The 22,320-nt window shown below is 30.9% G+C and overlaps 2 protein-coding genes across 2 annotated transcripts; one reads left to right on the forward strand and one right to left on the reverse strand.

Moving 5' to 3' along the window:
- The first annotated feature begins 3,639 nt into the window (after positions 1-3,639).
- Positions 3,640-13,635, forward strand: LOC112740844 (protein SIEVE ELEMENT OCCLUSION B). The gene is made up of 7 exons (XM_025789502.3): positions 3,640-3,944; positions 5,675-5,764; positions 7,096-7,565; positions 9,525-9,622; positions 9,869-10,014; positions 11,941-12,432; positions 12,797-13,635. Exons 1-7 carry the CDS (start codon positions 3,753-3,755, stop codon positions 13,421-13,423), a joined length of 2,115 nt encoding a protein of 704 aa, XP_025645287.1. The 5' UTR covers positions 3,640-3,752; the 3' UTR covers positions 13,424-13,635.
- Positions 13,636-13,813: 178 nt separating this feature from the next.
- LOC112740843 (protein argonaute 4) lies at positions 13,814-21,872 on the reverse strand. The gene is made up of 23 exons (XM_025789501.3): positions 21,697-21,872; positions 20,311-20,560; positions 19,987-20,192; positions 19,672-19,893; positions 19,424-19,560; positions 19,250-19,347; positions 19,062-19,159; positions 18,708-18,870; positions 18,491-18,607; positions 18,298-18,405; positions 17,611-17,673; positions 17,403-17,516; positions 17,155-17,320; positions 16,960-17,072; positions 16,571-16,708; positions 15,930-16,060; positions 15,655-15,720; positions 15,261-15,324; positions 15,072-15,183; positions 14,928-15,001; positions 14,597-14,691; positions 14,477-14,508; positions 13,814-14,366 (listed from the first exon to the last, which is right to left on the reverse strand). The coding sequence occupies exons 2-23, from the start codon at positions 20,554-20,556 to the stop codon at positions 14,191-14,193; spliced, it is 2,739 nt and encodes a 912-aa protein (XP_025645286.1). The 5' UTR covers positions 20,557-20,560; positions 21,697-21,872; the 3' UTR covers positions 13,814-14,190.
- Between the last annotated feature and the right edge of the window lie 448 nt (positions 21,873-22,320).

Genomic DNA, 22,320 nt, shown 5'->3' on the forward strand with positions numbered 1-22,320 from the left:
TATCCTCGTCAGACATACACTCTAAAAGGGTATACATTCTAAAATCTTAATAAAGTCTCTAACCATCTCTTCTAATATTAAATTTATAATACATTGTTTCATTCTCAGCATGGTCCCTTTTGCCTTCAATCTTTTACTAAATTTTAATTTTTACTCTTTTCTTGTGTTATGATACATTCTCATTTTAAATCTTTTTTAAGTTGACTTTTTGTCTTTAATCTCTTAGTAAAATATCATTATGTTATTTAATCTTTTCTTTAAAATATTTTTAGTTTTTTTATAATTATTTTTTTGTTTTTATTATATTTAGAATAGGACAATCTTATTCTTATTATTCAACTTTTAAGATTTTAACCTTACAAAACTACCTTACCAAAGCCTATCATCCTAATAGAATTCACAATTTTGCGTCCAAATTAAAAATAGTATTATTATCTCTGACTTGAGTTTGATAGCGAAGGTTAGAATAGTATTAGGATGATATTTCATGATTTTTTCTTATAAAATATTTTATTTTTATCACTTTATTTTTTTTTTGGACAACTATAAATAAGTTGTACGTTATATTGTATTTGTCAAAAATATAATTATCCATATCTATTAATTTAAATTTTTAAATAAAATAAGTTTATAATGTAGTGTGAGAATTTAAATTTTTAAATAAAATAATTTTATAATAGAGTGTGGGAATTTTTATGACCAAAAAATCTAAAATTTCATCATTACTCTTGTTCATACAAGCGTGTTCACAAGTCTCCTCTCTTATTAGTTTCCAATATTATCCATGTATTAGAAAAAAATGTGTTACACGTGAACAAAGAAAGCTGCAAACTAAACCATAAAACATGATATTTTATATATATTAATTATTTCTTGTCAAACTTTTAATTCCTACAAATTCAAGCTCTGTTCCATGTCCGATCCGATGCATGAAGTGACCACGTAACAGTTTTTTAAAGATTTAGAATGAAGATACATAAAGAAGGCGAGAGTGCAATCACGTTTACACAAGTATTATTTATGAATGATATATATTCTGAATGTCACACTTGATGGCAACATTCTTAAAGAGCCCCATATATCTTTTTCACTTTAATGGTTGTTACAAAATATATACTATTATCATATGGTGGAAACTCAATTTGCAGTCGACTTCACGTGAAGTTGATAGTTGAGAGCCGTTAGATAGTTTGACTGATTTGACTAAATTTTCATCTAACAGTTCTCAGCTATCAACTTCACGTGAAGTCGACTGCACCTGAGTTTCCATCTTTATCGTATACATGCACTATATGGCTCTTATCTTTTGGAATTGAAGTATATATCAATTTTTTTTCCTTATCAATTTACCCGATTCCTTTCTTGTTGGTTTCATCAATTCATTCTGTTAAAAATGAATTAGGTTTCAAGAAAAGCGTAATTATAAGAACTAGTAGGGGAATCCTAACAAAATGTCACTGATCATGTCTATTGTCAATAGTAGTTTCTTTGATGAAAACATTAATGTTACGTTTTGAAGAATCAAGCATGTTTCATTCAGCTTATTCTAAACTCAAGAATTATACAATAAAAGTCATATTATTTGTTTAGTAACTTAGGCTACAATTTATTGCTTTCTAATTTTGGCAATTTATGTGAAGCTCTATTTTCGTTCAAGACATAATAATAAAGACTTAGATAATTTTGTTCAAGATCCATTTTTTGGAAGCAAAACTACTTTTTTATGGATATTAGCCAAAAAAGTTTATCAAAGAGGAAAGGATATAAGTGTTTTACAATCAAAACACTGCATATAAACATGCCTATATATATATATATATTTGAAAATACATCCATACATATAGAGTTTCATTTTAAAGCATTGACAGTACACAATCGTGCAATTACATTTGTTCTTTTAGATGTCCATTCACGCGATCAATATAAAAAATAGTTATTTTTACTAATGTGTCATTACGTAATTGAATGTACATGTAAAACTACTTTACACTGATCGTACATAAAAATTAATTACTAATCAATAAATATTCAAGATATTTTCCTTACACTTTATAGAAATCCAAGCAAAACAAATACATCTAAAACCCTAATCTTTACATAATATCAGAGTTAAGAAATGAAATACAAATTAGAGTAAGAACGTACTCAATACAAATCTTGATCTGCATGCTTGCATGGGTCGATCACGCCAATTGCTTCATATTTTTGGAATCAATTCTGCTAGAGAGACAATGAGAAATCCAATGGGCTGATTATTTAGCTCAATAGGGATAAAAAATAAAAACAACTCCATAAATTATTCTAATTCCAAAAACTCCCATTCAGTTATTTTAGAAATAACCATCCAAATTCTAAATTACAAACAGTTTTCACCCCCAAATCACTCTTCCTCCCCAGCCGGCAGCCACCCCTATAGCCCCTCCCCTGTCACCGTCGTGGGATCATCATCAAACAACCATCCACGTAGTTAAAATTATCATCTGGCTATCTGGTGAAATAACCATTCAGCATTTGTTAATTATATATACTTAAATTGAATCGAACAAAATAACCATCCAATTAAGAATTAAAATAACTATCTACATACCTAGTGAATTGAACGTCCATCACATTTGCCGGGTGGAGAGAGCCGACGGCGACTAGATTGTGAAAAATAGTAGAATTAAATCAGAGGTGTTAAAGAAGAGAGAAAAGAGAGCTAAAGATTCTGTATCTTCATTTATTGTGGATATGTGGATATATAGCAACCAAAGCCATCCACCAACAACTTTTTTGCCATCTCTGTCATTGATTCTGTATCTTCATTGATTGTGGATATGTGGATATATAGAACGGAGATAATGTGCGTCTCGAACAGTGCGACGGGAGATGGCGGCCTGCGGTGGGACCTGCACGGGGCTATTCCGGCGCGATCTCCCGTTGCTTCGGCGGGGAGCTGGACAGCGTTGGCTGGTGTTCTTGACGGCGACTGACCGGAGTGATGGAAAGGGAATGGGCGAGAAAAAGGCTCGACAGAATGAAAATCACACGTAGAAAGAAGAGATTACCGTATAATAATTGCACCATTTACAAATTTTTATTTTTTTAAAATTCAAACAGTAAAATTATTTGAAATTGATTATCATCTAATTTTAATTTCTTTTTTAATACTATTATACATTGTCCACTAAATTCATTATCTTCTTATATATACTTTTCTTTTTGCAATTTGAATTTTTACATTGGCGAATCCACCTAGTCTCCTCGACCATAGCTTTACATATGGAAATCATAAAATTTTCTAAGAGTTATTTAGACTCGGATTCTTCTTTTAATTTCATTTAATTTTATTCTTAATATTTTTGGTTTATTCAATTTTGTTCTAAATATCTTTTATTTGTGTTAAAATTATCCATTGACATTTTAAATTTTGTCCCTAATATTTTAAATGGAGTTAACGTCACAAAATAATTTTGACACAAATTAAAAATATTAGAGATAAAATTAAATAAAATTAAATATTAAAAATATTTTTGAAAAAAATCACGAATATTAAAACACTCTTCTTGTACAAAAATACCTTGTCATATTTTCTGGCCAACACTAGGCTAATTTTCCTTTTTATTTTATTTCTTTATTTATTATTGTGGTGTGATATATAGAGCTAGGCATAGCATTATAAAGTGCTGTTTGGCCTCTTTCCAAAAATGTATAAATAGATCCTGATATGCCATTGAACTAAATATATGTAGCCATCATCATTCATTTCCAAGATGTCGAATTATCAAATTGCAAGTAGCAATGTGCTTCAAAGCCCTCTTGAACTAGATGATGATCAAATCCTTGAGAATGTATACAAAACCCATTTCCATTGTGTTGAAAAATGTGATGTTCAATGTCTTCACAGTGTTGCTTCAAATGTTATACACCACTCTATTGCAATTACTGATTGCCTCATCAACAAGGTAATTTACTTCACTTTATTTCCTTCTTTATCATATCATGTATAAATCAAGAGAAAAACCCAAAGCAGCATGACAATTACTTCAAAAGACAACGAGGCACTCGACAAAAAAAATACCCAATTCGGCTTCTGAGCTTTACTTTTATGGGACTGATTAGCCCCTGTGCCAAAAAAAGTGAATGTTATTTTTTTTGGCACAGGACTAATCAGTCCAAAAAAAATATCAAGGACCGAATTGGGTGTTTTTTTTTTCTTGGAATCTCACTGTTCTTTCGAGATAATTGTGAGGGGATGGGTGGATATTCACTCATAAATCAAACATATATATTAACAACTTGTTTTACTTTTCTTTTTATTTTTTTCTAGTTTAGATTGAGTTCATGTCAAGACATCTAATTCTTGTCTAAATGTCATGTATGTTTAATGAAAGGTAGAAAGTAGGTGCAGTGAAGTTGATAATTAAGAGCCGTTAGATGATTTGACAGGTTTGACTAAATTATTATTTAATGACTCTCAATTATCAACTTCACATCAAGATAACTGCATTTTTTATTTTACGTGACAATATCAATTATTGTTTATTAATTAATCTTAAATATTTTTCTTTATATATTAAAAATTTGTAAGTTGTTATAACATTTTAAATTTCTTTGGTTTATCATCAAGATCGAATGATTGATGAAATATTTAACATTTTAAATTTCTTGAATTTTATATAAATAATTATTGACAAAAAATTGATGGGAACATAAAGTAGTATAAAGTGTAAACTAGGTGAATCAAATTAATTTAGAACTATTTTTTGTTCTTTATATGTGGAAAAAAAAATACTGTCTATGCAACGTTTATACTAAAATCAATCACTAAAGTTAGTCACATTATTAAATACATATTGGAATATAAATACACATTGAAAATAAATTAAATTACACATGTATTTATACACAAATATATTAGTGACTAATTTTAGTGGTTGATTTTGGTATACGAATAGTATTTTTGAAAAAAATATATAATCTATCTAAAGTTAAACTAAAAGTTTTATCTCGCTGCAAAAAATAAAAAATATTTTACATGGCTGAAATATTAATAATAATAGTAGTAAATAGTAAATTAATGTTGCGAACATGAGAATGTTAAGTTTAAAGATAGATAGATACATTGGATTAAAAAGATAGATATAGATACATTTTTCTATATGTATATATATAAAGAAAATTAAGATAGTTTAATTTTGATCAATTAAACTTAGAGCAATGCTAGGGGGCCAGCAATTTTTGTGATTAATAGCCATCAAATAGCCATCAATAATGATCTAATGGTGTGAGATTGGTGTGAGATTTCATCCAATAACTCACCTTTATGTGCTGGTTACATGCTGGCCAAAATTTAACAAAACTGCTGGCCCCTAGACTTTTCCTTTAAACTTATTCCTTTAAGTTATATTCCAACGTATTCTTTAACCACTAAATTATAATTCCTTTTTATATTTATTGCGTTTACAAAAATGTGGCTTATTGGACATAGAGTGTCCGGCAAAGTGTTAGTTTAAAGAATAAATTAAAGACACTACACTAACTAGTCCCCTAACTCTAAAACAATTTAATATAAAAAAATAACTATTTTACTTTTAATTATTTATTCCGTATATTAATAATTAAAACCAATTCCCAGCTACCATTTTAACTTATAAAATCAACAAAATTTACAATATTTTTATTTTGTTAACAGGGTAGCCAGCAGAGTGATCAATTCCATGAAGGATCGAGCTTCGGTTGTGTTCAACAACTCACGGCTAAACTAAAACGGATTGCTTGCCAGGTGATTTTTTTTTTTTTTTCACAATTAGGAATGAGATTCGAACCCGAAATCTTTAGGTGAGGACGAAAAGACTATGCCATGTGAGTTATAGGTGATTGTTAAATATCCAGTAAAATATTGTTTTTGTCCCAACGTTTGAGGTAAGTTTTAAAGTTGTCCTTAATGTTTGAATTGTCCTATTTAAGTCCCTAACATTTCAAAATTGACTCAATATTATCTTGTCGTTAGGAATCTGTTAACGAAATTGACGGCGGGACAAAATTGAGACGATTTTAAAACGTTAGGAACTTAAATAGGACGAACACGTTGGGGACAAAAATAATATAGAAATAAATTTTAATTTTATCCTTCAATAATATCAATTTTTTATGGTACATAGTTATTCAATTATTTTTTTAATCACATCTAACTAAATTACACTTAATCACATTAATTTTATTTGAGAGAATTTTTTTTTATAATTTTATTCTTAGAAATATTTACTCATCATAAAATGTTTGTAGAATGATTAGTACATAAATTTGTGGGGAAAAAAATGATACATATACAATAAAGTAATGTAATTTTAGTCTTTTTAAAAATATTTCATGATGAGTAAAAATATTTAAGAGTAAAATTATAAAAAAGATAAATTTATTTAGAATCAAAGTAATGTGATTAAGTGTAATTTACTTAAATATGATTAAAAAATAATTGAATAACTATATACTGTAAAAGATTAATATTGGTGAAGGATAAAATTAAAATTTATTTCTATGTATCATTTTTGTCCCGAATGTTTTCGTCCTATTTAAGTTCCTAACGTTTCAAAATCGTCTCAATTTTGTCTCGCCGTCAATTCCGTTAACAGATTGCTAACGGTAGGACAACATTGAGTCAATTTTGAAACGTTAGGGACTTAAATATGACAATTCAAACGTTAGGGACAACTTTGAGACTTACCCCAAACGTTGGAGACAAAAACGATACTTTACTCGTTAAACATTTTATGTGGATATATATAAGTAACTAAAAGTTATATGTAATTCATTACAAAAACACAAACAAAATTGCAAAAATTCGGAATGAGTAAGATGCTTTGCGAATATTTTTTTGGTGACTTAAAAGAAAATAAACAACTAAGAAAAAAAATAAACAAAAAATTGCTACAGTCTTACTAAATACTATTCTCAAATTCATTCTAAGACAACGGAAACTCTACTTAAGAAGAAAAAGTCCTCATCGGTCATCGCAGTCTTTGCCATGATAGATAAAGACTGCAGAAACTAATTATTTAAATAATCAGATATTAATTATAGAAAAATATTTTGTTTTTGGAACAAATATGGCAGATGTTATGCACAGGACGTGGTGATAAGTATGCGCATCAGACAACAATGTTGATACTGGAACAGTTGAAGGCATATTCTTGGGATGCAAAAGCACTAATAGTTGAAGCAGCATTTGCCTTGGAGTTTGGAAAACTATCCCACATTCCACAAAGTCAAAGTCAAAGTCAAGGTGAAGTAGTTGACCAACTCCAGGAAGTTGAAAAGTCATTGGCGGAGTTGAACGGGCTTCCAAGCCTCCGGGAGAAGTCAGAAGAGCTTGTTATTTTGAATGGTTTGGTGAAGAAGGTAATGCAAATGATTGCATGCATCAGTGAGTGGAAGGAGCTCATAAGTAAAGAATATGACATAAAAGAAGTTCCCATCTTGTCTCAAACTTTGCATCAGATCCCTGTCATTGTTTATTGGACCATCTTCACCTTTGTCACTTGTACTGCTCAAATTAATTACTTCACTACCACTCATCATACCAAGTAAGCTTTATTGTTTATGCTAATGTTAGGAAGACTAAAAAATAGTCTATATTTATTTTATTTAGTATTTATGAATTGAATAAAATATAATTTTGAGTAAAATATATTTTTTGTTCCTAAAGTTTGATAAAAATTTTAAAAATATCTCTAAATTTTATTGTGTTTTAATTTTGTCTTAAAAGTTTTCGATTTGCATCAAATATACCCCGAACGACTAATTTTTCAAAAAATTTAATACCAATTCAACAACAATTTCATAAGAACAACCCTCAAAACAAGCAAATCAAACATAGTTTTCATCATTATTGTTAGATTTGTCTTAATTTTTTTGAAAATTTAGCCGTTAAGAGTATATTTGATGCAAATCGAAAACTTGTAGGATAAAATTGAAACAAAATAAAACTTAAGGGTATTTTTAAAATTTTAGCTAAACTTCAGGGATAAAAAATATACTTTATTATTTTATAGTTTATTAAAAATTTTAAAAATATTTTTAAGTTTTATTTTGTTTTAATTTTGCCTTTGAAATTTTTGATTTGTATCAAATATACTCTTGACAGCTGAATTTTTAAAAAGTTTAGGATCAATCAAGTAATAATGCATGACTCCTAAGTCTGATTTGCTTGTGTTAAAAGTTGTTCTTGTAAAATTGTTGCTAAATTCATCCTAAGTTTTTTTAAAAATTAGCTATTAGGGATATATTTGATGTAACTCGAAAACTTTAGAACAAAATTGAAACAAAATAAAATTTAAGAGTATTTTTGAAACTTTTGACAAACTTCAAAGACAAAAAAATATAATTTACCCTATTAATTTTAACGATAATTAATAAAGTAAGTTGATATTTAAGAACTGATAAATAATTTGACACGTTTAACTAAATCATCATTTAACGATTCTCAACTATTACATTCATATAAAAACAGTTGTATATGAATCTTTACTAATTAATAATAAATATTAAAGAAGGCAAATTTAGGCCGTTTTAGCTGATTTTTTTTATCTTCCAATATTATTATATTACTTATTACTTAACCATTTCATTATTCCTTTTTCAGTTTTTTTATAGTCATCCATTCTTTTAATGCTGTTTTATTCATTTATTTTTATCTATTTCATCTTTTAAGTTCTTAATTTTAAGTTAACATTTCTAATAAATACTAATTTTAATATGTATAATTAATATTATCCAAAATATATTGAATACGTTTTATCTTTTTAGAATATTAAATAATGCATTTGAATATAAATTTTTCCTTTTAAAAACTAGAAGAATATATTATTCTTCTTCCATGTATACATTTGCTTAATTAAGTTTTAAGCAAGAGAATTTCTTTTTAATTTTTAGTACTGTAAGATATTTATACTTAGTTTGGTATAATTCTTTGAAAAAATTCTTCACTATGTTTTTTATTTAGTAAATAAAAAGAATTATGTGCTTATTTGCAGTTTTTAAAAGTTATTAATATTCTTAAAAGTACCTAAATAGGTGCTAATACAAAAGTATTTTTTAAATTTAGTTTATACTTATTAAAATTAAAATAATCTAATATAATTTCATAAAACCTCCTAAGTTAATAAATTTTTAAATTTATCATTATATTTATATTTATTATAATTAATTTTAATTTTAAAAATTATTTTATCAAAGATAATTATTATTGCTTGTACTTTTTAAAAATTTTTTAATTTTATTTATTAAATATAAGTGTTACAACTAGAAATTTATCTTTTAAAAACCAATTTTAGTAAGTTATTTTCGAAAAGTTTAAAGTTAAAGCAAGTCATGAATGTATTTAATTTTTAAAACAATTAATATATTATTACTCTATGTTGTAAAACATGTATCCAAAATATTTAACCTTCAGGTTTCCTTCTTTACAAAAGCAACCCTCTATTTTTTATATTTTTCCATATAAAGAGTACAATTTAATTACTAAAATTGTTTCCATCCAACAGGGATAACAGATATGAATTGCCCAAGCATTTTGATCATAGGCTTGATGGCATTCTTAAAAGTTTTCAGGACAACCTAGAAGACTGCAAGAAGCAAATAGGTTAGTTATGACTGTTAATACACACACCTTTTAATACACACACCTTTTTACGAAAATATTCGATAACAAAAAAAATAGCCAAAAAACAACTCAATCTTATTTAATATTTATTAATTATTGTTAAAATTAATAAATACTAAATACGATAAATTTAGACTTTTTTTTTGTCATTCTAATATTATCGTATTTTATATTAGTAATTTATGTCGATTTCTAATAAAACATTTTGTGTGAACCCTAATACAGAAGCAATAGAAGATTACACGAAGCGTAAGAATATCATTTATGGTGGTAATAAAGATATTGTGAGGGTTTTGAGAGCTTTTATCATCTCCACTCATCAGTACTCGGACTCAAGGCAAATAGTTTATTGTGGGCTCAATGGACAACCGGTAACAAAATAAAATTTATGCGGAAACTCAGATGCAGTCAACTTTACGTTAAATTGATAACTGAGAGTTGTTAGATAAAAATTTAGTCAAATATTTAAATTATTTAACGGCTCTCTTCTATCAACTTCATGTGAAGTTGACTACACCTGAGTTTTCACCTAAAATTTATCATTGACTCTGTATTTAGGTTTAATTACTCTTCAGTTTCATCAAATTTTTAATTAAGTCGTTATAATTTAGAATTCGTAATTTGATCTTTATATTAGATAAAATAAATAGATTCTTTCTAACTAATATTTTGGTTAAAAATTATATTTTTGTTTGGAATATTTATTTATGTGTTGAAGTAGGATGAATTACGAAATACTTTAAACGTAAATATTTTAGTATTATTTTGTTTTATTTTTTAAAATTAAAAACTAATAAGAATTTAATTAAACTTTTTTATTTAATATAAAAATTTAATTAAAAATTCGATCATACTAAATATGTTACTAAATCAGTCATTTATATAAAATATATGTTGTAATATAAAAGACACATTAAAAATAAATTAAATTAAAATATATTTATACATAAATAAATAGTGACTAATGTGATGGTTAATTTTTTATATATACCTAATATTTCTTTTAAAAATTTGATAAAATTATATAAGCTAACAAAGTAATTAAATCACTCATTTACTACCACCCTATCCCTTATTATTATATTTCTATGTTGTTCATCTTTTCGACTATTTATGAGTGGTGGTGTTTTTTTTGGGAATATCCGAACCAATTCTCAAATTTCAGTCGGATAATTTAGTCCTTAATAAATTTTAATTATTAAATTAATCATCAATTTTTTATTTTATTAAACAAATTAGTTTCCAAATATTAGAGACTAAGAACTCAGCTGCTATATGGGAAAACAAATCTAAAAATTTTGAAAATTTGTAGACTATCATATGTTTTTTAAATAATAATAAAATTAATGGGATAAAATTATTATCATCTAAAGATGAATTTGATGTAGAAACTAATTTATTTAGATGAAAAATTGGTGACTGATTTAATTATTAAAATTTATTAGAGAGCAAATGTTGACTAAAAATATTTTGTAGATTGATTTGGGATATATATATATATATATATATATATATATATATATATATTACTCTTATTTTTCTTTAGGTATGTTTCCTTATTTATTGTCACGTCACACTAACCAACCAGTATCAGACAATTGTTCATGAATCTATTAATTAACAAAAATCTTAATTGGCATGTATGTGATTTGGATAGAAGCTAAAATTTCGATTTAATTTATAAAATTTGTATTAAATTTGACAATTTTACTATTTAAATCTTGTTAACTATAAAATACAGACACTTTGCTGAGTTATCGTGTTCGTGTGTTGGATATATTTCGGACACAACACTCACCGACATTAATCCAATCGTACTTTAATAAAAAATAAAAAATTCTCTTTTGAACAAGCTTGGACACTCCTAACACATGTCAACGTGCTTAATCTTATTCTTAACATTTATTCTTGAAATAAATTTAGATATAATATATATTATTATTTATTAAAATAAAAATATTTTAAATACTTGTTATAATTAAAATAAGACATTAAAAATAATTAAAAAAATAATTTATATTTTAATGTCAATAAAATTCAAAATATCATTATGATTTATCTAAAAAATACTTTATATTCTATATGTGTATACGCCGTGTCTCATAAGATTTTAAAATTCGCGTGTCGACGTGTTCCGTGTTGTACTGTATCCCATGTTAGTGTCTTCAGTGTCCATGCATCATAGCTTGTTTAAGATTTTTCGTTTTACACGTACTTAATTTACTTTTTTCGATTTCACGTAAATTTCGGTTTTTTCTACCTGGACTGATCTGAGATTAATTACTATTATGGCATAGGTGAAAATTGAGGATCTGAAGAAGAAGCATGTGTTGTTGTTCATCTCAGGCCTGGAGAACATTCAAGATGAAATTAAGCTCTTAAAGGGAATATATGAAAAGCTGAAAGAGGAACCAAGAGAAGTAGAGGGGTATAAGAAAGAGGATTTCAAGATTCTTTGGATCCCTATTGTGGATGAATGGAATGAAAGAAACAAGAAGGATTTGGAGAAGATGTTGGAGGACACTAAGATTGGATGGTATGTGGTTAAAGATTTCAATTTCAAAACTGGGATTCGTCTTATCAGAGAGGTGTTCAAATACAAAGACAAATCAATTATCCCACTCTTAAGTCCTCAAGGTAAGGTGGAAAATGATGATACCAAACTACTTCTTTCTATTTGGGGCATTGATGGCTTCCCCTTCAAGGCTTCTGATTACACTCGTCTCACTCAACAATGGAACTGGTTTTGGAATGAAATCACAAAATTCAATCCAAGGATGAAAGAATTTGTAAGTTCATTCTATGCATATGGGCCTTATATAAAAGCGGATAATAATCAAATTTATCCCTGAAAAATCATTTATTCTTCAAATTAGTCCTCAAATAATTTTTTAAGTCAAATTGATTCTTCTGTTAGTTAGATGATGACGTGTCACATTAAATGCCACGTGATATGATGACGTGGTAGGTTAATGTCACGTGACACTTAACGTGACATGTCATTATCTAACTAACTATTGGTCAAAAATAATAAATTGTGACCCTCTAACATTCCTCTCAAAAGTCAACACTACCTAAAGGAGGGAGTAATGAGTGAGTTTATTTGGTAGTTTAGTACATTGGATATAATTAGTGAGAAACAAAAAATTTCAGATCGAAGACGATTATTACATCTTCATCTTTGGAGGGACGTCCAGCAAATGGATAGAAGAGTTTGAGACAGCTTTGAACAGTTTGAAAAGGCAGATAGAAACCACTGTCCCAATTGAATTATATCGATTAGGGAGGGATGATTCCAGGGATGTTCCACGCTTCTGGATCGCCATAGACAGCTTGCTAGCCAACAGGAAACACACGAAGGGTGGCGGCGGCGGCGAGGGCGTTATGGACTTTTCAACAAGAGAGATGAAGAGGTTGTTGTTTCTTAAACAAGACCCAAAAGGGTGGGTGATACTTAGCAAAGGGTCAAATGTGAAGCTTCTTGGTCAAGGCGAGGTCATGTATCGAACAGTCAAAGAATTCGAGAAATGGCCAAGGAAGTTGGACGACCAAGAAGTAAGCTTTGATGTTGCATTCAAAGAATACTATGAGAGGTGCAAGCTTAAAGATGGTCCTCCCAAATGTGAGCATAGCGAAATTACATACCCCTCTGATATCCTTGCACGCATTCCATGCCCAAATGTTGATTGTGGCCGTTCAATGGAGGTCACATCTGTTAATTACAAGTGCTGCCATGGTCTTGAACAACCTAATGTTCCTCCTAGGAGTAATTTATGTTGAGTCATGCATGCTCGAGTTATATTTACTCTAATTTAATGTGTTGTTATATTCGTAGTTGTTAATGTTTACAAATGCATGTCTATGGTGTGTGGTCATTTATTTCCCTAAGACTGGGCAAGGCTAGCTAGTAAATAATGGCCTTCATGCAATTTAATTTGCCTTATAAATGTTATAGAATAATTTGTTTGAATAAAATGATAATTTTGTTGGTATATGGCTCTGAATTTACACTTCGATCAAATTCCTCCCAAATAGCAAATATAGACACACTGCTTTTAAATTATCCCCTATGATTAGAATAAAAAACCGTGATTTAAGACTAATATGTTCGAAATATAAACCCTCAGAATTTGTCACTTTACTCTTTCTCTTATAAGCAAAACAATGCTATTGAGCAAATAAACATTTTATATATTCCTTTGTCATCAACATCAACACCGTGTTTCCCCATCTTCATTGAAGAATATTCCCAAGATATTTTCAATAACCTCCAATAACACCGCTGGATAATCTAATATAATCAGACCTTAAACCAAACATAACTACAAAAGCATCTCAATACATTGCCACTTGAAAGCCAGTGCTAAACACATGCCATATATCACATAAAACAAAACAGTCTAAAACATAGACGATAAGTCTTAGGCTAACATGGCTAAGTCTACCAGTATCCAGAGTTAGATAGATAGTTAGATAGATAGCTAGCTAGATCTGAGCATGGTTTTTATGTACAAGCATTGCTTTCTCTCATAAGCAACTGAGACACCTCAGCAGAAGAACATTGAGTTGCAAACACTGTCCTGCAATTTCGGCAACTGCGGGACAGGGACAGCTCCAGCAGCACTCAGTCCACCATGACTTGAAGATGTCTCAGATTTGTCTTCAAATTTGAGGAAGTGCCCCACCTGGGTTGCAGCCAAGTGTGCGTAGCATATTGGAGCAACTGCGCAGGAGAGAAAATAGTACAAGTGTGTCATAAACACAAAATTAAATCAGATATCAGATATCATACATGAATCTATCTAAATAGCCGGATGTGAAGCAAGAATTTACCAACAGAAATGGAAGTGGTGCTCCTCTGATACCTGTCATAAACAACAAACATCTAATGATAGGTTCCTTAAGACGCATGTGCATAATTCCAAATCAATACAGGTCAAAAGTTCCACTTACACATATGACAGAGAATGTACAAGCTCCTGTAGCTCATCAGCACTAAAGCCAACCTCATCATGAAGAACATGGTAGTGTGTAGGCCTGCTAGTGCCCTGAGGAGGAAATTTTTGAAGGAATACAGAGAATATTACTAAAAGATAGACACCACGATATTCACAATAGTGATCGTTCACACACACATCTAGACCCCCGAACAGTTCATTTCGGGGCAACAATAGACTCAATGAAGACACACCTAACACGTCGAACCACACAGCTATGCAACCCACAAGCATGTAAATTAATCTTTAAACTTAAAAAGGAGGGAAACAGAATATTGGATACTTACTATCATTCCGGCATGTGCACATAGGTAGAAATCATAGTTTCTTGGATGACAAATTTTGTTGTCAACAACAGTTCCTGTAAAGCAACAGGTTTAGTAAAAAGCCAAGTAGCCAACAATCTTTGGATAATCTGAACTGATATTTACCAGGTGGGACATTGTCAGGAGAACCAGACTGGAAGAATCTTGTGTGGTGGTTCTTCTGAGCAACTATAACCACAAACTTGGGCTCCCACTTTTCATCAAGGAATTTACATGCCTACAAAGTTAAAAGTCAACGGCAGCCCTTTACGACCAAAAATGTTTCCCAAATAGCAGAGTCAAAAGCTTATGAACCTCAATGATTTGATCAAGCTCTTTGTTCAAAACTTGATTGAACTGTGATTCACTAACACCATCCCTATATTCAGCATAATAAAGATACTATGTTTAGTTTCATCAGAAAAGAATCGCATAGTAATAAATCAGTATAACAAACAGGCATTGAACACCAAAAGCATTTTGTAGCTATTGGAAAAATACAACATGCAATGATCAATGTTAGCATGTATCAACATCAAAACACATTTGCAGTAGGTTCGGAGCAGTTAAAAACATAAATGGCAAATGGGACACAGGAATTGCACAACCCTAGCATAGCAATAGTGACAAATCCCATTAACAAACACAATTTATTGGCAATACCTCAAATGTTTTCAGCTCTAACTTCGGAATTACAAGAAAAAATTACCTGAAAATAATTATATTGTCTGGCTTTCTCTTCGCAGAACTAACATAGAAATCAAGTAGAAGTTCCCTGCAGTTGATGAAACCGATCAAGCTAGGTACTTCTTTCACATTGACTATATACATATAGTGTGAAGATTAATACAACATTAAACAGACTGCTCAAAAGCCACCGCTCTTACAAGGCAGAAAGAAATACTACAAGACATCATGGTATACAATCATGTGCCATCTAACACAGAAGCATAGTTTAATTGTTTAACTACATGTAGATAGAACCTTATAATTCCTTCATCCTCATTGTCAGATACTTTCTTGAACAGGTTATCTATCATTTCAACCTTTGCAGACTGGGTACGAACACAGGCCCTATACTTCGATATAAGAGGCCATTGTCTAGAGCTGACCACCTGCATACTCTCAGAAAACAGCAACATTTCATCAAGAAAAAAAGAAAAAGAAAAAGGGTAGAATTAGATCAACCTGGCACCAATATATGCATTGATATAAAAATTATAGGGTAAAGTATATTTTGTCCTTAAAGTTTGCTAAAAGTTTCAAAAATACCCCGAAGTTTTATTTTGTTGCAATTTTGTCCTAGAAGTTTCCAATTTGCATCAAATATATCTCTATCGGCTATTTTTTCAAAAAATATAGGACTAATTCAGCAACAATTTCACAAGAACAACTTTCAACACAAGCAAATCATAGTTATCATGCATTATTGTTGGATTGGTCCTAAACTTTTGGAAAATTTAGCTGTCAAGGATATGTTTGATGCAAATCGAAAACTTCCGTGACAAAATTGGAACAAAATAAAACTTAGTATTTTTGAAACTTTTGACAAACTTTACGGACAAAAAATATACTTTACCCAAAATTATATTATATTCATTGAAAACATGACAATTATGATTTACCGCTGCAATTGAAGGAATATCAGATTGCCCTGGTGAGCCATGCGAAACATCCATGCCCAGGATAAGTGTGGGTGCTTTTGAAACGACTGGAAGAGCTGGAGAGTGTTCAACGCCTAATAATGTATTCAATCCACCAAGCTGCAGATCAAAAAAATAATTCAATTGAAAAGGAAGAAATAAAACAGAAGCCTGATGACTAGGCAACATAAAACAATGAAAACAACCTTTGCTCCATTAGATAGGGAAAGGATGCAAAGTCATTCATTTATTCCCATGTTATTATCACTCGAGAAGGTGAGAAACAAGATATTAAAAGCTGGGTCATAGCCAAAATAATAAAATGTACAAAGCTCTTGCCCAATAGTACTAGAATACCATGCCCAACATACCTTGGCATTTATCTTCATCAAAACGTTAGTCAGAAACTGGTCATTGACCCTTAAAGGACACATGCACTGGCTAACAATTCCATACTCAGTAAGATTTTTCTTTTTCCATGGACCTTCAATGTTAGAATAAATCTTCATTTACAATTGTTTATTCCCAAACACAAGATAAATGAAATCCACTTATTAATGACTAACCATAAATTTCACAGTTTTTCCTCTCGGGAATTAGACATAGAAGGAACTGAGGAACTCCAGGAAGTTTAGACTGGATGCTTTCAAACATCTTCTCCACTCTAACCATTGGTGGGGAACGCCTAAACTGATGACTCTCTTCAAACACATCAAATGGATCTTCCATTGACTGCAAAAACAAAAGCAGGAAAGAACATTTCAGTCAGTAGATCTTTCATACTTCTCAGCTGATACAAGGAGATGGAACTTACAATTCCTTTCGTTCCTGCAACTCTAATCATATCCCTCACAAGAGCTCTTACATCACATCGTGCAGAAAAGTTAACTACAGCCCACCGTTCTATCTTTATTGGCTGCACAAAACTCTGGAAAAGCATTTTTAAGTTATTAGAACCTCATACAGTACTGAGAATCTGGACCAGATGAAAATTTCAGTGGAAATGGAACTAAACCGAATACCTTATTACTAAAATTCCATCTCCCATTCCTTGGATTTAAGTCCTCACCATTGCCAAGCTTCAACTATTGGAAAACATTCAATAATCAATATCAAACTATGAAAGTTAAAAACTTAAGGTTACTGATGATTGACAATATAGGAGCCATGAGTCCATACCATAATTAATTTTGCTTACAATATTGCTCAACCAATTTATTTTATAATCTTAAACAACCAGAATCAACACAAAATAGCAAACAAAGAGAATAAAGTCATTTATATAGCATTTACATCCTTCAAAGAATTACTACCAGCAAGAACTTAACATCATTTGCTTAGATAGGTAAAAAAAAGAAACAAAAAATAATACCAACACACCACAAGCAGCAAAGGGAACTTCAAAATAATTTATAATTCATCAGAGGCAGCCTAGCATTTAGATATGACAGTAGCAAAAAGAGAATTTTTCCATATAAATCCATATTCCAAACAAAGGATTTTTAAAAAGGACTTTCATTTAGTTTCATGTGGGAGCCCAAAAAAAACAAGTTACTAGAGCATTTGCTAAATGAGAAAAATCATTTCTCGAACAAGTGACCTGCCAAGTCATAATTAAGAAAACCTCAGGTCACCAAGTTCAAATAAAACAAGGCAACACACAATAAACAAGTTTCGAGAGCACAGTGACAAAAAGAAATATTAAATACCCTTGGTGAAGGCAGAACACGACCATCCACTTGAGTAAAGCCAGTGCTTATAGAAATTCCACAATTTTGAAGCATAGGTTCAGAACCATAGTTGCTGGTTTTTAGTGCCTAACAAAACAATATTTAATAAGCTTCCTTAACCAAGATATAAGTAGTGTAACCACATCACTTAAAATTTAGAATAACAACGTACATCAGATAAAACCCTCATCCTCTCTGGTGGCTTCTGCCTGGACTTCTCTACCAATGAAGCCCTTTGAAGCGTGGACAGCGATTTTGTATAACGTTGCAAGGACACCAATTCACAAAGCTAAAACAAAAGGAGAAGTAAATAACCTAGGTTTTAGTTAAGATCCAGAATGCTAAAATTGCAGCATGCGAAACTTGCAAAAATAAACACATTGATTCACCTCAATGGGGAAGTATGTCGGTCGTTTAGGCTTGCCAACATTGATACAAGGAAGCTCAGCAGAGTATCGAAGATCTATCCTACGAGTATTGACAAAATAATCATAAACAGTCACTTCTTCAGTACCATCATCACCATCCCTTCCACCTTTCTTCAGAGAAAACCTGCAAAAACCAAGCTATCACTGAAAACCTATACTCATCAAATAACAACTCTACTATCATAATGCACCATATATTCAAGTTTTATAATTTGACATCAAAGCCAAATGCATTTAGAGAAAAAAAAAAGGAGGAATAAAGAAAGAAATAGAGAGAGAGAGAGAGAGAGAGAGAGAGAGAGAGAGGGAGGGTACGTCTGATCTCGGCATGGGAGTTCACTGAGACCTGTAATTTTGTACTCTTGATTGGATGGGCTTACTTTAATCCTCAGATTTTTTAGGGTCCTTTTGGCCTGTTTAAAGTAAAAAGAGTAACAGACAGGCCTTTGTGTAAAATAATCAAACAAGAGAGTAATAAATTAAGTTCTCAACAGCATTGTTACCTTTGCCCAGTCAAGCTGAAATGGATCTCGCACATTTTGATTGGCAATTAGGAAGTCCACAACAGGTCCAGGCTGGATTGTCATAGTAGTTGTGACATCTAAACGAATTGGATGATTATAGGAGTTAGACAAAAAGCCTTGATGAGAAGGTTGTACACAGTACACAGATCTAACCTATGTTCAGAGACAGGCCACTCTGAGTAGTTCTGAAACTTGAATGGAATCCTCTGCAGCCAAGCACACCACCTCCAACTTCAGCAAAATTCCTCGGATCATTGTGGAAGAAGGATTGCCGAACTAGGAGGCAACCTCTGCAATAGACAAATGCACAGTTGAGAACTATGGTTTGGTGCCTTGTAAATTATAATGCATCAAAATGTTAGAAAACATGTTATGACAAGTAAAATGAAGAAAGGTCTTACTGTTTAGCAGCATGTTGCCTCAATATAATATCAAGCACTCTGATGGCTTCTTGGAAATTCTCCGATTCCTGCCCACGCAAGGCATTGGCAATGGCCTGCATTGGAATTTTGGCGGCATAGCTAATCTCTACTTTAAATTTCTTCGCACGATACGGGCGTCGCATCCTCTTTTTGTCACTTTCATTGTCCCCATGACCATCAGGGCTACAGTTACCATTATTTCTTCACAAGAAAAATTAAAAGGTTAAACACTGCTGAAACAATGATATGAAACTCTATGGAAGGCTAAAACAATTATATGCTTGTCATTTCTACCTATTCGAAACAACATCCTCCAGAACAACTTCAAACTCAAGCTTGTTGCTTGGAAGAGAACCAATGGTAAACAGACTTTTCTCCCCGTCATATGCGAAGTCCTTACCATTTAACTCAGAAGCATACGTCTCATGCACCCTATCCATTATCCTTCTCCCGAAACCCTTACCTTCTACAGGGCGTCCATCTTCATAAGCAAACGCAACCTGTTCAAATAACATAACAAGTGACAACAGTCATATTTAGGTAATTAGAATAAACCTGGATGATAATAATAATAATAATAATAATAATAATAAACAAAGGAATGTGAGAGGGACATACGCTATAATGGAAGAAATTTCCATCATTGTTAGTGACATTAACTTTGAAGTGATTGGTTTGAAGAGCTATCTTCATTCCTTTTGATCCCAGCCCACGCCTGGCAATTGGAAGGCGAGAAACCTTTTTCTTAACAGGTTCAGCAAGTGCGTCTTCTGCTTTAACTGGGACAACATCAGGTGGAACAACAGGGGGTGGTGGTGGCAGGGATGCCTCGTTACCATTTCCATCCAGCTCAGATGAATCCATATCCCTATTTCGGATAACATACAAGGTAAGAATTGAAATAAACTTGGACTTGGAGTGTATAATATCAAAAGATATGAACAATCTGAAAAAGTTGAGTAAATGAAACAAATTGTATAATATGAAGCTCAGTACAAAATAGCAAAAATATCGACTCAAGTAGCCAATAGGCTAAACCGCAATAATAACCAGAAAAGGTAGTAATTAACATCAAATCTATCAAAACATCCATTGAAATAACCAAAACATAAACTATGGGAGAAACAGCTCATCTTTTCTTTTTCCCTTTTTTTTTCTTTTTTTTTTCTTGTGTGTGTAATTAAACGACTTATGAAACATTAATTCAGTCTTCAAGATATTTGTAAGATCACATAAGACTAACGTGAAATGAAAATTACTATTAAGCACCAAAGTAAGGTTTATCTCGTTTTCTTTCTTTTTTTTTTCTTTTCTACAACTGCAATCAATGTCAAATGAATCACTACTAATATTTAAATTAAAAAGTAAAATAATAAAAATATAAAATGTCATTATTTGACAGAAAGGAAATGGAGTCTTATTTGACAGAAAATAAGTGAAGAAAATGAAAAATTACCATGAAAAACGTCATTCAAAGCTGAAACAAAGTAAGTTGCTGACATAGATTTAAGAAAATAAAAAAAAATAAAAAACAGAAAGTACAGAACGAAGACATGCAATCAGAGTTAAAGCTAGCGAAAGAGCCAAAAAGCCCAAAAATGACAGCATTTGTACGGAACAGAGTTTTCTACTTCTGAAGAGCTAAAAAAGATTACTAAAAAAATTGAGAAGGAAGCATCATTTCTGAAAGAAAATGCAATTTCGAAAACGTTTCCCAAATCATATACAACGAAAGTGAAAACAAGAGCAAGATCAGACGCATGCAGAAACTCAAACATTACAAACTCAAAATTCTAGAACAGCATTGTATGATCTCACAATGTAACAAAAATGCAGCATTAAAATAACCTTTTTCGAGTTTTAGCAACACGGAAGAAGAGAAACAACAAAAACAAAATTAGTGATGAAAATGAGAAATTGCGGGTGTGGGTGACAGTGTTAGAGTGAATTTTGAAGTAAAAATAGGTGACAAGAGGAAACAAAACGCATATTTCATTTTCTTACCCAAAGAGTGAAGACAACACTGGCTGTGGCTGAAACTGAGTACGCAGAAGAACCCTAAAACCTAAAAGTAACTGAGAGCAGAAGAAAGGACGCAAAGCTCAGTGAAGTGAAACACTGGGCTGTGGGCTTCTTGGAAATAGTCAAATACGAAAATATATCCTCTCAAATTTTTTTCTAGATGGTCTGGTCAAATATGATCTTTTATCTTATATTTTTAAATAATAAAAAAATAATTTAATAGTAATTTTAAAAAATTATAATTTATTAAACAATATATGTCTCTCAATTTTCTCTCTTCTTCTTTTTTTTTTCTAATGCTTATATTAATAATTAATTAATATTATCATTTTTTTTTTTTTTGGTTTCCCACGTATCCCCCAACCCGGCAGGTCAAGGACTAATCCATCACGGTACTGAGCTCTATTTAAGGGTTTGCCGCTGGCCAATGGGTTGCTGCATGCACAAGGCGGGATTCGAACCCCCGACACTTGCTTAAGCGGACTAGTGAGCTAACCACTAGACCAACCCAACTTGGTTAATATTATCATTTTTTAATTTCAATCCAATTATACATCCAAGAATTTTTGACAACCAAATCCAATCAAATTGGCCCAAACTCAACAA

Source organism: Arachis hypogaea, chromosome 14 (genome assembly GCF_003086295.3).
Source record: "Arachis hypogaea cultivar Tifrunner chromosome 14, arahy.Tifrunner.gnm2.J5K5, whole genome shotgun sequence".
Taxonomy (NCBI): domain Eukaryota; kingdom Viridiplantae; phylum Streptophyta; class Magnoliopsida; order Fabales; family Fabaceae; genus Arachis; species Arachis hypogaea.

What these genes read in the sequence shown, in the direction of transcription:
- LOC112740844 (XM_025789502.3), top strand. Translation starts at nt 3,753, where the DNA reads ATGTCGAATTATCAAATTGCAAGTAGCAATGTGCTTCAAAGCCCTCTT. An exon ending in TAAAACGGATTGCTTGCCAG is followed by an intron (nt 5,765 to 7,095) that starts GTGATTTTTTTT and finishes CAAATATGGCAG; the next exon opens with ATGTTATGCACAGGACGTGG. An exon ending in ACTACCACTCATCATACCAA is followed by an intron (nt 7,566 to 9,524) that starts GTAAGCTTTATT and finishes TCCATCCAACAG; the next exon opens with GGATAACAGATATGAATTGC.
- LOC112740843 (XM_025789501.3), bottom strand. Translation starts at nt 20,556, where the DNA reads ATGGATTCATCTGAGCTGGATGGAAATGGTAACGAGGCATCCCTGCCA. An exon ending in AGGCAACATGCTGCTAAACA is followed by an intron (nt 19,561 to 19,671) that starts GTAAGACCTTTC and finishes TGTCTATTGCAG; the next exon opens with AGGTTGCCTCCTAGTTCGGC. An exon ending in TCCTGACAATGTCCCACCTG is followed by an intron (nt 15,002 to 15,071) that starts GTAAATATCAGT and finishes GTTGCTTTACAG; the next exon opens with GAACTGTTGTTGACAACAAA.